The 13,332-nt window shown below is 60.4% G+C and overlaps 1 protein-coding gene across 1 annotated transcript; it reads left to right on the forward strand.

Annotated features, from left to right (window-relative positions):
* Positions 1–1,276: 1,276 nt before the first annotated feature.
* MATCAP1 (microtubule associated tyrosine carboxypeptidase 1) lies at positions 1,277–12,447 on the forward strand (the record flags this gene model as incomplete). The annotated part of the gene is made up of 6 exons (XM_084270314.1): positions 1,277–1,783; positions 4,835–4,978; positions 10,404–10,536; positions 10,944–11,249; positions 11,908–12,005; positions 12,283–12,447. 6 exons carry the CDS (start codon positions 1,277–1,279, stop codon positions 12,445–12,447), a joined length of 1,353 nt encoding a protein of 450 aa, XP_084126440.1.
* Between the last annotated feature and the right edge of the window lie 885 nt (positions 12,448–13,332).

The following is a 13,332-nucleotide window of genomic DNA, read 5'->3' on the forward strand; positions in this document are numbered from 1 at the left end:
CACGTGGAAACGGGTTTGGTGATGCAACCCAGCTTGGCAAGAATGCGGCTGGCGACGTGGCTGGGGTGACAATGCACGTGGGGCTGGTGGCACAGCTGGGGCTGGGGATGTGGTCGGGGCTGGGGATGTGGTTGGGGCTGAGGATGCGACCAGGGTGACAGCATGATGGGGACTGGCAACGTGACAGGGGTGACAATGGATGTGGGGTTGGAGACACAGCCGGGGTTGGAGGTGTGACCAGGGCTGGTGATGCAGCTCAGCTTGTGCACCTTGGCCGGTGCAGCTCAGCTGCTGTAGTGGTGCAACTGGGACTTGCAAAGCGCCCAGGTTGGCGATGCAACCAGGCTTGGCGATGCAACTGGGACTGGCAACGCAGCTGAGACTGGTAATGCAACTGGGTGGGACTGGTGATGCAACCAGGGCCAGTGTCACAGATGGGGCTGGTGATGTGATTGGGGCTGGGCATGCAACTGGGGGCAAATGTGCAGCTGATGCTGGGTGTGCAACCGGGGCTGGCGATGTGATTGGGGCTGGTGATGCAACCAGGACTGGGTGTGCAGCCAGGGCTGGGGATGCAACTGGGGCCAAGTATACAACCAGTGCTGGTGGGTGTAGCTGTGACTGAGTGTGCAACTGGGGCTGGGTGTGCAACTGGGGCTGAGTGTGCAACCAAGGCTGGGGGTGCAGCCGGGGTTGGGGATGCAAGTGGGGTTCAGCATGCAGCCAGGGCTGGGGCTGTAGTTGTGACTGAGTGTGCACTTTAGGCTGGGGGTACAGCCAGGGCCAAGCATGCAACGGAGGCTGGGGGTGCATCCGGGGCCGAGCACGCATCCAGGGCTGGGTGTGCAGCTGGGGCTGGGGGTACAACCGGCACAGGGCATGCAACCAGTGCTGGGTGTGCAGCCGGGGGCCTGGGTGCGCATCCAGGGCCGAGCATCCCAGCGCGGGGCTGGGCGTGTAGCTGTGGCCGGGCGTTCAACCGATGCTGGGCGTGCAGGAAGGTCCGGCGGCACAGCGCAGCCTGGGGTCCCCCGGCCCCCGCGCCCCCCGCCCTTCCCCTCCCCTCCGCTCCGGCGGGCCCGGAGAGGGGGCGGGGGGGGAGTGGGACGGGGAACGGGGGGGGGCGGGGCGGAGCTTGTCTCTAAATCCCCGTTCCCATTGGTCCCGGTACTCCGGGCACGGGCGCGATTGGCGGCGGGTGGCGGCGCGTGCCCGCACCGGCAGCGCGAGGCCGGCGCGGCGCAGCCCACGTGCCGCCGCCGCCGCGCTGGAGGCCATGGTGCTGGACCCGGCGGGGGCAGCGGCGGCGGCGGGGGGCGGCGGCGGCGATGATGATGATGGCGACGGGGGGGAGCTGGGGACCGGCGCTTCCCCGCGCCTCCCCGCCCGCCATGGCCCACCGCTCTGCTCCTACCCGTCCCCCCCAACCCCGGGACCCTCGTCCCGTTGTTGCCCCCCTCGGGGAACCCGCCGTTTGTCGGAAACCGGCGCCGGGATGCGGCGGAGCGAAAGCGCCGTGGGGGGGATGGGAGGGCGCGGGGGGATGCGGGCAGCCGCCTCCCTGCCGCACATCGCCCGGGGCCGGGGCGGCGGCGGGGAGGAGGGCGGCGGGCGGCGGAGCCCCTGCCTGCTCGTGGCTCTGCGGCCCCGCAACATGGAGGCGGAACGGGAGCGGTTCTTCCGCGCCAGCTTCGCCTACGACCCGCAGTTCGAGTACGCCGAGCCGGTACCCGCCGCCGTGCTGGATAAATACGGAGCAGCCTCCGATCGCTTCGTCGCTCAGGTGAGTGGGGGGGTGGGGTGGGGTGGGGGGTGTCACGGGCTGCCGGCGCCTGGGCAGGGGGGCGGCATCGCCGCGGGCAGCCGCCGGCATCCCCGGTGCCGTGGTACCGCTGCCGGTCCCGCTGCGGGCTGAGCTCAGGTGGAGGATGCGCAGCGCGGCGGCTCCTGGGAGGATGCTCGGCTTGGGAAGGATGGGGGGGGGCGGAGAGGGAGGAGGAAGAGGAGGAACCGGGGGCTCATAGCTGTCTCCCCGCCTGAGGGCAGTAACCCGGTGGGTGTGAAGGCTGGGTGCCCTCGGGTAGGGTGGTGTCACTGGGGTGTATCGTGGCATCAGTGGGGTGTATCCTGGTGGGACTGCTCCATGATTGGGCTGACCAAGAGCTGGCCCACGCTCCATGTGAAACCTCGTGGCCCACTTTCCGTGCCATCACCTCTGGTATCCTCAGCGTGCTTCACCCACGGGTTGCTTAAACCCTTCTGCGGTTGCCCAGCGTGCCTGTGGGACCGGTCTGCGCCCTGTGGGTGATGTTGTTGTGGTGCTGGGTGATGCTCCCAGCCTCGGGCTGGTCCTTGTTTGCGGGGCTCGGGAGCTGGTGCTTCTCCTGGACCCCCTGGCTGGTGGGTTTTCGTGGCAGCAGTAGCAGAGGAGGAGCTGGAGCGTGGGGGTGGTGGTGTGGGCAGTGGTCCTCAGCCCAATGTCCTGGTGGTTGAGCCTGGTGTGGCTTCTGGAAGGCCTGAAGGTCACGAGGTGTCAGCATCCTTCCTGCACAAGGGCCCAGGAGCGGGTGAGCGAGGGGAAGGGCTGGTGTGGGCCCTGCTGGAGCTGGTCAGTGTTTGCTCCACTGCTTCTGTCACTTGGAGGGTACTGAAATCTCCCCACCTTGCTCTCTGCCACCGATAACACCCACGTGTGGATGGTGGTGAGCGACCAGCGCTCGTTTCGCAGGAGGAAATGGGCAGAAGCCTGTTTGATGATGCTCTGCCCGCTAATGAGCCTTTCCTAACGAGCAGGTGGGAGTCCCTTTGCTCCGGGGTGGGAGCCAGGAGTCTGGTGGAGCCCCAAAACCCGTTTGTGGTTCGGGCTGGGCATCCCACCTCTGACAAGAGCATCCTTCATGCCACACCAAGCCCCCTCCCCCCAAAGGAGGCAGATAAAATCCTTTTCAACCAAATTCTCTTAAGTAAACTCAGAGGTGTGCACCAGGGGCGCCTCTTCGCACCTCCACCTCCTCCTCCTCCTCCTTGGGAACTTCATTGTTTTAATAGAAAATTTAAAATAAACCAGAAGGATTCTTCTGAGCCCGTGCGGGCTCATCACACCGATGGCGGCACGGGAACGTGAGCAGCATCTGCCTGGAGCTGGGGCTTGAGGCTCCGTTACCCCTCTGCGTGTGCTGGGGGTGTGATTTCGGGCTGCCCCAGCATGTTCTGCAGCTTCTTGGGAAACTCAACTTTGGTATTTGAGGAATTTTTGCTTGGCAGGACGTGAGTCAGAAGGGAGTGAGTGTGTCCTTTGGCTGTCCCGCTCCTGGGCACCAGCTGGCCTGGGTTTGTCTTGGCTCCGTGCTTTAGGTGTCCCAGGAGGAGAGAACAAGTGGCTGAGGAAGACCATGTGAAGGATGTTCAGGGATGGAGAAACTGATGTTGATGGGGATGCTGAAACCGATGTTGATGGGGATGCTGGTTGCTTCCTTATGGGGTGTTGGGTGGTTTGGGTTCTGGTACTGGTGGTGAGCACCCATCCCCAGAGCCTGGGTGACCTCAGGGACAAGGGAGGGGAACGGGTGTGAGAGCAGACGGGGGTTTGCTCAGCAGGAGGGGGTGACGTGCTCTGATTTGGAAGCTCGGTGGGGGCTCAGCCAGGTTTACAGGTACAATAAAACCACTGGAAAAACTCCAGAACTGGTTCAAAGTCATCATGTGCATCAGGGGATGTATGAACAGGCTGGAGGGAGGCCTTGCTTGAATGTACCTATGAGGAAGGGTCACTTCTGGGGCAGGAAATGCCATCTTGAGAACTCGGATGTGAAAGATGCCTCGTCAATGTTCCTGCTAATCAAGCTGCCGCCTTCATTAGTGTCACGTTGGACAGAATTTGGCAGAGAATAAACCTCCTTGTGTTCCTGCTTGCCCTAGGGTATCCGAGGGGCTGGGGCAGCCGGGATTTGTGGGGATGCCCAGTCTGGTCCTGGAAGTCTGGTCACGGTCAATACAGAGCTGTCACGCTCGCGGACACGCAGACGGCACGAAGCTCCGCTCAGCCCGCTTGCGTCTGACCAACTGGCACGGGCAGGCTCGGGCGGTTTGGTCACGTTTAGGGACTCTCCTTGCTGGGTTAATGCAGGGGGCAGTTTGCTGGGACAACAGAGCATGGATTCAGCCCCTCGACTGGTCCCAGAAGCCAGTGGTGCCTGGTGATGGCATCTTCCCACGTGCTGCGGCGGTGCCTTCCCTACCGTCCCGCCGGGCTCGGGCCACTTCGTGCTGGTTTCACCTCTCAGGAGGAGCCGGAGTGACGCTCCCCACATGGACCTTTGGTCGGTGTCAGTTCTCTGTGCTTCGTGTCCCAAGGCACAGGGGCACAGGAATTCGGGGCGCAGGCTTGGTGAGGGGCGGTTGCACCTTGGAGCCGGGGAGCTTTGGGGATGGAGGGGTGTGTGGGTATCACCATGGAACTGTGACGAGTAAAGCTCACCCAAAGGCTGGGATCTGGACAGAAAATGGGGAACTGCTGGCTCAGGGCAGCAACAACGCAGCTTCTCAGGTTCCTGTGTGGGTCTGCACCCTGCTCCATCCCCCATGGAGCTTCCCTGGGGGTCAGCACATCCAGCTCCCCCCACGCTGCCAAGCTCAAAGGTTGCCTGAGGACCTGATTGCGTAGTGTCTGTCTGTCCAGCCTCCTTGATTGTCTTGCAAAGCTGCACCTGGCTTTCCAGGCGCTCATCGGGGATTATCCCTGCTGGGTTTTATGGCACATGGTGGGATTTTAAGGTGTGTTTTGAAGCGGGGCAGGGGTGTGTCTGCACTGACGTTTGGTCTCTGCCTGCCCCAGGCTCTCAGGATCATTCGTGCTGTCCTGGAGAAGTACGGGACCTACGAGAGCTTCGAAGTCGCTACGGGCGGGAGGCTGCTGAGCAAGTGCCAGATCTGGTCCGTGATCCGAAAGTACATGCAGAAGGAAGGCTGCGTGGGAGAGGTAACCACCCCCCCTCCGTGGCTTACAAAGTGCCCTAGGGACGTCCTGATAAAAACAGGGCTCGGGATAAGGAGCAGTTTGGGAACAGGGAGGCGACTTCTCTCCCTGGAGTTGCGGTGTCCTCTCGTCTCCGCCTTGGCTGCGTGCTCTGTACCCCAGTGTTAGGACGTGGGTGCTGGTTCCCCTCTGATTGATTTTTCCAGCTGAAAGCTCCCTTTTGAAAGACTCTTCACCCGGCTTCTCCGTGCCCCAGGGTGCGATGTCCCACAGCCTCCCTTAAGGAGCTGTGGGTTTAATTGTTTTCCCCCTTCCTGAGGTGTGGGCAAACGCTCCCACCGCCCCGGGCCGAGCGCCAAGGAGGATTTCTGGGCACAGCTTTGCCAGTTTGGGCCATAGGCAGAAGACTTGGTGTGGTGGGCTTTCAGCTGCCTCTTGCCTGGACTACTTCCTCCCCTCCCAATTTTCCACCCATGACTTCCCACCACCACTATTTTTCCCTCCACTGATTTCCCTCCCCCTGATTTTCCTCCCCCCCCCCCCCAATTTCCCTCCCTGGTTTCCCCATGCTGATTTCCTAACCTGATCTCCCCCTGATTTTCCCCCTTGATTTCTGCCCTTGATTTTCCCCTACTCTGATTCCCCCCCCCCAATTTCCTCCCCAATTCTTCCCTGCTCTGGTTTTTCACCCCTGACTCCCCCCCCCAACTTCCCTCCCCTAGCTTTCCCCCCTCCAATTCGCCCTCTCAATTCCCCTCCTTTTCCTTCTCCCCAATTCCCTTGCTCTGATTTCCCACCCTCCCTCCCCAACAATCCCCATCCCCAGACAGGTTTATCCACCACCATTTCCCCGAAGCACCAACTTGCTCCTTGTTCCCCATCACATTCCATACCCACTAAAGCTTCCCCAAGGTCCCTCCTCCAGCCCCCCCAGCTTTGCCCCAAGCCCTCCTGGGGTGTCCCTGGGACGTGACACCTACATAAAGCCACTTACATGAGACCTTTCCTATAACACCATCAAAGCACTGGTTTGTCCATCCCCACCCATGACAAACTTCACCGGGTTCCCCTGGGGCAGGAAGAGGGGAGGGTTTTATCTGCTCTCGGGTTCGGTGATCTTGGCAAATCTTCCTCCCTATCCAGGCCAAAAACTTACTGAAACATCTTTACCACTGAGAATGTAATGCCCTGATGGGGAACTGGGAGGTTCCAGATGTGTGTTTCCATCCCTGGGCCTGTATGGAATTCCTGGCTTTCGCTTGCGGCACCCTGGCTGCTCTGCCATGTGTTTTGCTTCCCTGCTCTGCATCAGTCAGGGTGGGTTTCCTCAAAAAGGAAAAAAAAATAAAAGAAGGGGGGGGGGAAATAAGGAAAAAAGAAAAAATGGGATAAGGGGGCAAAAGAAAAATAAGGAGAAATGGAAAAAGAGAAAAAATTAAGGAAGAAAAATGGGGGAGGAAGGGGAAAAGAAAAATAAGGAAAAAATGGAAAAAAGAAAAGAAAAAAGGGAAAAAAAGAGGTGGTGGGTGTCTGCTCCAGAGCTGCTCAGTGCCCATCTGCCAGGGTCCTGAGCAGATGGGCAGTGCCAGGGAAAGGCAGGCACCCATCAGCAGGGTTCCTTTGATACCTCTCGCCGAGCCCTTTCTCCATCGCTGCGCCCACACAAACCGAGCAGGAGCTTTGGGGACCATGAGGATGTGCTGGGGATCCCGCTCAGAGCAAGACATGTCACGGACTGGGGGAGCTGGAGTTGGACTAGGAAGGTACCAGCACCTGGAAAGCTGGAGGGGCCCGAAATAAGGCAAGTGGTGCTGCTCCGAGGGCGGATGGGCCGCTGGTGCCGTGGAAGGGATGCGGGCAGTGTGATGGGCGTGTGTGCAGCCCTGATGCCAGAGGTGCCTTCCTGTCGTGGCTGGCTTGGCACAGGGTGGTTCCTGGCACCTGTGGTTAACAGGACAAACCGATGCCGTGACACCCACCCACCACGTTACCAAATAAGTGGGGAAAAGTGAAATCACCCACACTGGTGCCTCTAAAATGGCACTGAGTGACGCTGAGGACTGACCCGACTGAGAATGACGCTGAGGGGCTTTGTCCATCCTCACCACTGTGGCCCTGGGTCGCATCCGTAGCATCGGCTTTCGCTGGGGCACTGCAACCCGCATCTGTGCCCAAAGCCACAGGCGCTCCCAGCCTCTCCTGGTGGTGTCTGATCCCGTTTCATGACCCTTGGATCAGTCTGTTTCCTTCCCTCGTCCTCCTTGTTCTCCTGCCCTGCTCCGTCCCAGGGTCTCTCCAGCATCCAGCCGGGGTACCGCAGCCTGGTACCCTCCCGAGTCCAGTTGTACTTCTGCCTGCAGACCTCCAGGCACTGATTTGCCTTATGGCATCGTGACCCATCGCAAACCTCTCACAGCTGGTTGCACTGTCTGGATGCTTCTTCACCCTGAATCTGCCCCTGGTCGCTTCGCTCGATGCTGCCAAGCTCTTGTGCAGGGAAACAGCTTCCAGGCACACAGCTGAGCAGAGCTCTGCTGGTCCTGTTGCCTTTAGCTTTAGGGGGAAAATATCAACAGTGCTTCTTCTGACTCAGGTTCTTTCCCCTAAAGGAAGTGGTTTCACTTGGGCTTTTCTCTCATTCCTGAGGCCACAGATCTGAGGGAGCACAGCTACGCCCTCCGCTCCCCTTCCTCCCAGCCCTGCGAGGCTTTCCAGCTTGTTGTGACTGGATTTCTTTTCCATGCCTGGCATTTTGGCTGTGCTGTTATGTACAGCCTGAAGCGGGCTTGCTGCCAGGCTGCCTGTCTGTGCCAAGTGTCCCAGGGCTGGGTATTCAGGTGCCAGCGTGGATGGGATGGGAGAGCTGGAGATCCCCAGGAGAGAGGAAGCCAAGCTGCGTGTGTGGAGCATTTAACACCCACTGCAGTGAAGCTCCCGGGTTTGCAAGACACAACGGCTGCGCTGGGTGTTGTTTTCAGAGCTGGATTTGGAAATCGCCTGAGGGAAACTTGGAGCTGGCTGGGGGGGACATGCCAAGGCAGGACAGCCTCCCAAAACCCAGCGGCCGGGCTGGGCTGGTCCTGCCGGTACAGGGGACCTGGAGCTGCCGCATCCGTCTCACATGGGATGCTGGGGGGGAAGGGGAGTATTTATTGATTCATTTTTAATAGGCTGGGGGAAAGCAGGGTTCAGAATTCCAGCTTTTGTCCTCGGGAAGGAGACGGCTTTCCTGCGCCTGGTTTCCGAAATCCCAGCCCTCTTTGGGGTTTATCTTCCTGCGTACAGGGGCAATGAGGTCTGACAAGTCCTGGCCTTGTGGACCTCTCCCAGCCAGCCAAGCATCCTGCATCCCAGGAGAAGGGGTCCATCCAGCCCAGTGCACCGTCTCCAGAGAGACGGGCTGGGCAGCAAAGACCCAGGGACTGTTGCAGTGCCCAGGTCCCACTTCCGTGCTGGGGTGTCTTCGAGGGAGCAGGAGAAGTGCCTCAAGGATGAAAAGGATTCCTCACCTTTGCTTCTGGTTTCAGCTCAGTGCCCTGGCTCTCTGCCCCTCCCACATCCCTGGGCTGCATCCCGGCCAGGGCTGTATTCCCATCACATGGAGCTGACCCAACAGATGGAAATGGTTTAAACCCCAGCTCGTTCGTGCCTCCTTCTCCCTGCTTGTGGCAAAGCTGTCACCTTCCCTGCCTGTCGCAGCCCCAGACAAGGCTGCTTGTGGAAGCTGCCGAAAGTCTTCTCCCCACCGAGACCCCCACCCCCATGAGCTCCTGTGGTCAGCAGTGACGATCTCACTGGAAACCAGAGCATAAACCCAGCGTTAGTGCAGCTCAGCTCCCCATCACAGTTAGTCCCAGGCCTGTGGCTGGATGCAGCAGCTGAACGACCCTTCCTGGTTTTGCCTCGCGTGCCGGAGCCGGACACGGGGCAGACACAGACCGTCCCCCTCTCCCTGTGCTCAGAGCCGCTCTCTTTCCTGCAGGTGGATTTAATGCAGGTAAGTGGCTGCGCCGTGTGTGTGCCTGGGGCAGACTTTGCTCTGTCCTGTTGTGCTGACGCCTTTAACAGGCAGCTTTGTGCCATAACAATAAATCTGGGCTGAAGCAAACCCACTCGGCCTCCGCTCCTGGTTTTGTAAATAAGAGGGGGAAAAATATTGCAGGGTGATGTGTGTGTGTGTGTGTGTGTGTGTGTGTGTGTGTCCAGCCTGAGAAGCGTCCACCATGCAGTAATAGACGGAGTTTGGGGTTGATACGTACTCAGGGGAAGGGTTTTGGGATGACCTTGGTGTGTGCCTGAAGGTCCTGAGCTGAACCTGGGTGTGAGAGCTGCTGGTGCTGCTGTCTGCCAGGAGATGGGTCAGGGTTCTGCCATGGGATAGGTTGTGGTTCAGGGAGTGGCTGTGGGTGATGGGCAGAGCAGGGGGATGCTGCGAGCATCTTCTGTCTGTCACCAGAGTGACTGTCTAGGTGTTGTGGGGCAAGGTGATACCCCACAGGGTGCTACATTAAGGAGGGTGCTGGTGAGTGGTCCTGGGCAGGTGTTGGAGGGGGCTGAGGCCACCTGGGTGCCTGTCCTCGGGCGATGCTGCGGTCTTCAAAGTTGGACAGTCAGTGAATGCCCCTTGGCCATCACATTCACTCCCATTAGTGTTGACATGTCCTGGCTCCAGTGCTTGCAACAGCCACATTTCCCAAAATAGATGGGGTTTTCCCCTCTATAAAGATGCTCTCCAGCCCCACACGCTGCCCAGCCCTGCTGCAAATCGTGGCAGGTTCCTGTGCTGAGGGCAGGTGGATGGCATGGGGCTGTTCCTCGCTGCTTCCGTCTTGGAGCCTCCAAAAGCAGAAGCCAGAGGAGGGTCCCTGGGAACGGAGCTGGAGCCATGGTTCCCACAAGGGGCTGTTCACTGGAGGGGGGTGTAAAGGTTGGACCCATAACAAAGTGGGGCTGGTTGATTTTTTTGGGGAGGGGGGTATCTGATGACTGAATTTACTGCTTGGGGAGCAGGGGCAGCCTCTGGAGGATGCCCATCTCCACCGGCCCCTAAATCACAGGGATCCCAAGGGAACGGGCTGGGGAAGGGGTGCTGGAGCCAGGGGAGTGCTGGTGCCAGGCTGCCAGGAGCTTCCCACTCCCTGTTGCTGCCTGCCCAGGTTTGCTGGCTGTAAAGAGACCGAAGGATCCCACACCCTGCTGTGGGATCACCCCTTTCTGCACCCCTCAGCACCAGCAGTGCCCTCCCTGCCTGCTCCCATCCTCCGCCGTTCCCTTGGGGAGCTGCCACACAAGCTGGGGACGGTGCTGGTGGCTTTTTCTGAGTGATGTCACCATCTGGGCCTCTGCTCAGAGCCAGGAACCCGATGAGCTGAGCATCTCCCCCTGGGGTGGTGCTGATGCCGTTGACCCCCCCCCCCTTTCCCCACAGGTGGTGGTGCAGCTGACCGATGACCTCCTGTCGCAGGCGGTGATGATGGTGGAGGACAGCCGGCCGACGCTGGCCATCAACCTGGCCGGAGCCCGGCAGCACTGGCTGGAGGGGATGCTGCGCCATGAGATAGGTCGGGGTCAGGGGGGTGGCTGTGGGTGATGGGCAGAGCAGGAGGGGTGCTGTGAGCATCCTCTGGCTGTTATCAGCATGACTGTCTGGGGGCTGTGGGGCACAGTGATACCCACGAGGAGGAGGGTACTGGAGGGTGGTCCTGGGCTGGTGTTGGAGGGGGCTGAGGCCACATGGGTCCCTCTCCAGGTGTGGGGAGGTGTTGGACACCCCCACCATGTACCCACACGGCCCACCCTGGGCACTGTCCCATGGCAGCATCTTCAGCCACGGCTGGAGCAGGCATCCATGGGTGCTGGGTCTGAGCTCAAACCCCAGCAACTTGGGGAGGCTGGAGGTGGGGGGCAGATATCAGGTTTTTTTTGGAGCCTAGGACTGACGGCGCCTGCTTCCTTCTCCCTTCCCCAGGCACCCACTACATCCGGGGGGTGAACAACACCCGCCAGCCCTGGCACAGCTCCGAGGGCCGCAAGCAGTACAGCCTGAAGCCAGCCAACCCCACGGAGGAAGGCTTGGCCAGCCTGCACAGCGTCCTCTTCCGCAAGCAGCCCTTCCTGTGGCGGGCAGCCCTGCTCTACTACACCATCGAGCGCGCCAGCCGCCTCTCCTTCTCCGCCCTCTTCCAGGACCTGGAGCAGTACGTCCAGGATGCTGGTGTCCGGTGGGAATACTGTGTGCGGGCAAAGCGGGGCCAGACTGACACCTCACAGCCAGGTACCTCTTTGAGGGGGCTACATTTAGGAAGCCTTTGGGGTTTAGGCAGGATTTAGGGTTGTTTTTTTTCAAGAAAATAAACCAGGAAAGTCTGTTTTGCCACTGGGTGGGTTGAGCATCACTCGTCCTGTGGCCACAGCAGCCTTGGAACCGGTGGCTCTGTCTCACCACCACGTCCTGTTCCTTCCCTGCTATCCTGGGGGTTTGTCCTTAGGGCTCTGTTTGCCTGCAGTCTGGGCACAGCAGCTCCTTGGCTGCTCGGGGTCAGGTGGGGATGGATGGGGCACCCTGGGGGGGGCACCATGAGGTGCTTGTGGTGCGAAGGAAGGAGTTTGGCCAAGCGTGGAGGGAGGGAGGGAGGCAGCAGCCAAAGCAGAGGGAAGACTGAGCATTCCTGGGGCTGCATTAAGCTTCTAGCAGAAGGAAAAAAATCATCCTTTAAAAACATCCATTGGGAAAGAGGGTGAAAACCTCCCTGGGCTCTCACCACACCAGCTGCCTCCACAGTCCCTGGCATCCTTTGGGATGTGGTGTCCTGGCCGTGGCATCAGCAATGCCTGAGGCCTGGCACCAGCCCAGTACAGTGGGCAGGCATCCAGGTGAGCAGAGGGCAGCCAGGAGCCAGACTCCTGCTCCCCAACCTCTCCTGCTCTTCCAGGCTGTTTCAGTAAGGACCAGGTCTACCTGGACGGGATTCTCCGCATCCTGCGCCATCGGCAGACCATCGACTTCCCGCTGCTGGCTGCGCTCGGAAAGGTAAAGGCTGGGGGCAAGGGGGGGCACAGCTGATCCCAGAGACCCCCTTCCCATCCCAACACTCCCATAGGCTCCCTCAGGCTCACAGCTTCCCAAAAACAAGCCCTTGGCTCCCACCCCTTTGTGTTTCCTCATGCTCAGGAAGGTGCCAGTGGCACGGGGCAAGGTGGGCCAGGACCATCCATCCTCCACCGTGGGAGACGCTGTGTTTGGGCAGGGGGTGGGTGGGCTGTGGGTGGGAGGAGGGTGCTGAGCCCATCCCCCTGCTTCCCATCAGGTCTCCTATGAAGACGTGAATCGGCTGAAGAAGTTTGGGGTGCTGGAGAAGACCCGCATCCCCCACTTCATGCAGGACCTGGAGCGCTACATGAAGCAGCTGGATCACATCGTCACCACCAACGGGCTGAATGAGGAGGAGCTGGAACAGCTGCTGCCAGACTGAGGGGGGGGGATCCCCCCTCCCCAAAACCACCGCACACACACACACACCCCTCTAGGGTGGAGCTGGTGCCATTTCTTGGGTGCTTACTGGGGCTGGAGCCTGGCAGAGCTGCGGCATCCTCCCTGCGCCCAGGCAGCGCCGTGCATGTGCCGCTGTGTGGGTAGTGTGACTGAGGGCTGGTGTGGGTAGTGTTGTGTGTGGGTGTCTCCCCTGCGTTTCGGGGACGGCTGTGTGGCTCCGTGCAGATTTGGGGAGCTGGAGGTGAGGGTTCAGAGGGAGCAAGGGCAGAACTGGGGCCCCCAGAGCAGCAGAAGGCTGTGGTGGGGATAGGGAGTGCCGATAGGGTTCTGGGGAGGCTGCTGGGGTGCTCCCAGGAGCCAGGGCTGGGGCTCTGGGTGCTGTCTGGCAGGGACAAAAAGACTGTGTGTCCCCCACTCACCCCCCTAGCATCAGGAAGGACTTTATTCCCCACCCAATCTGTGCTCTCCCCTTCCTTGCCCTTAGTTATCTGCCCCCCCCCCCCCCAAACTGTTGCTCTGCACCCCACCTCCAGCCGCTCTGCTGGGCTCTGAGGCGCAGGGGGGGACTCAGGGTGGGGAGTGGGGCTCTGTGTTAGGAGAAACTGTGTAATAAAACCCATGTGATGGAAACAACGTGTGGGCACAGGGTCGTGAGCGGCGTCAGAGGCCAGGCCAGCCCCGGCCGTGCGTCCTGCTGTCCACAGGCAAAGCTGTGCAGCTCCCAGCTGGTGCATCAGGGGCAGGAAGGGGTCACCAGGGCCTGGCAAGTGCCGTGCTGGGCAGGAACTCTGTTAGCAAGTCAGAGCTGGCAAAAGCAGAAGCTGCCCTGAGCTGTTCCCGCTCTCCTAACGCACGGTGTCGGCAG

This window comes from Gallinula chloropus (assembly GCF_964237585.1).
Source record: "Gallinula chloropus genome assembly, chromosome: 13".
NCBI classification, from domain to species: Eukaryota; Metazoa; Chordata; class Aves; order Gruiformes; family Rallidae; genus Gallinula; species Gallinula chloropus.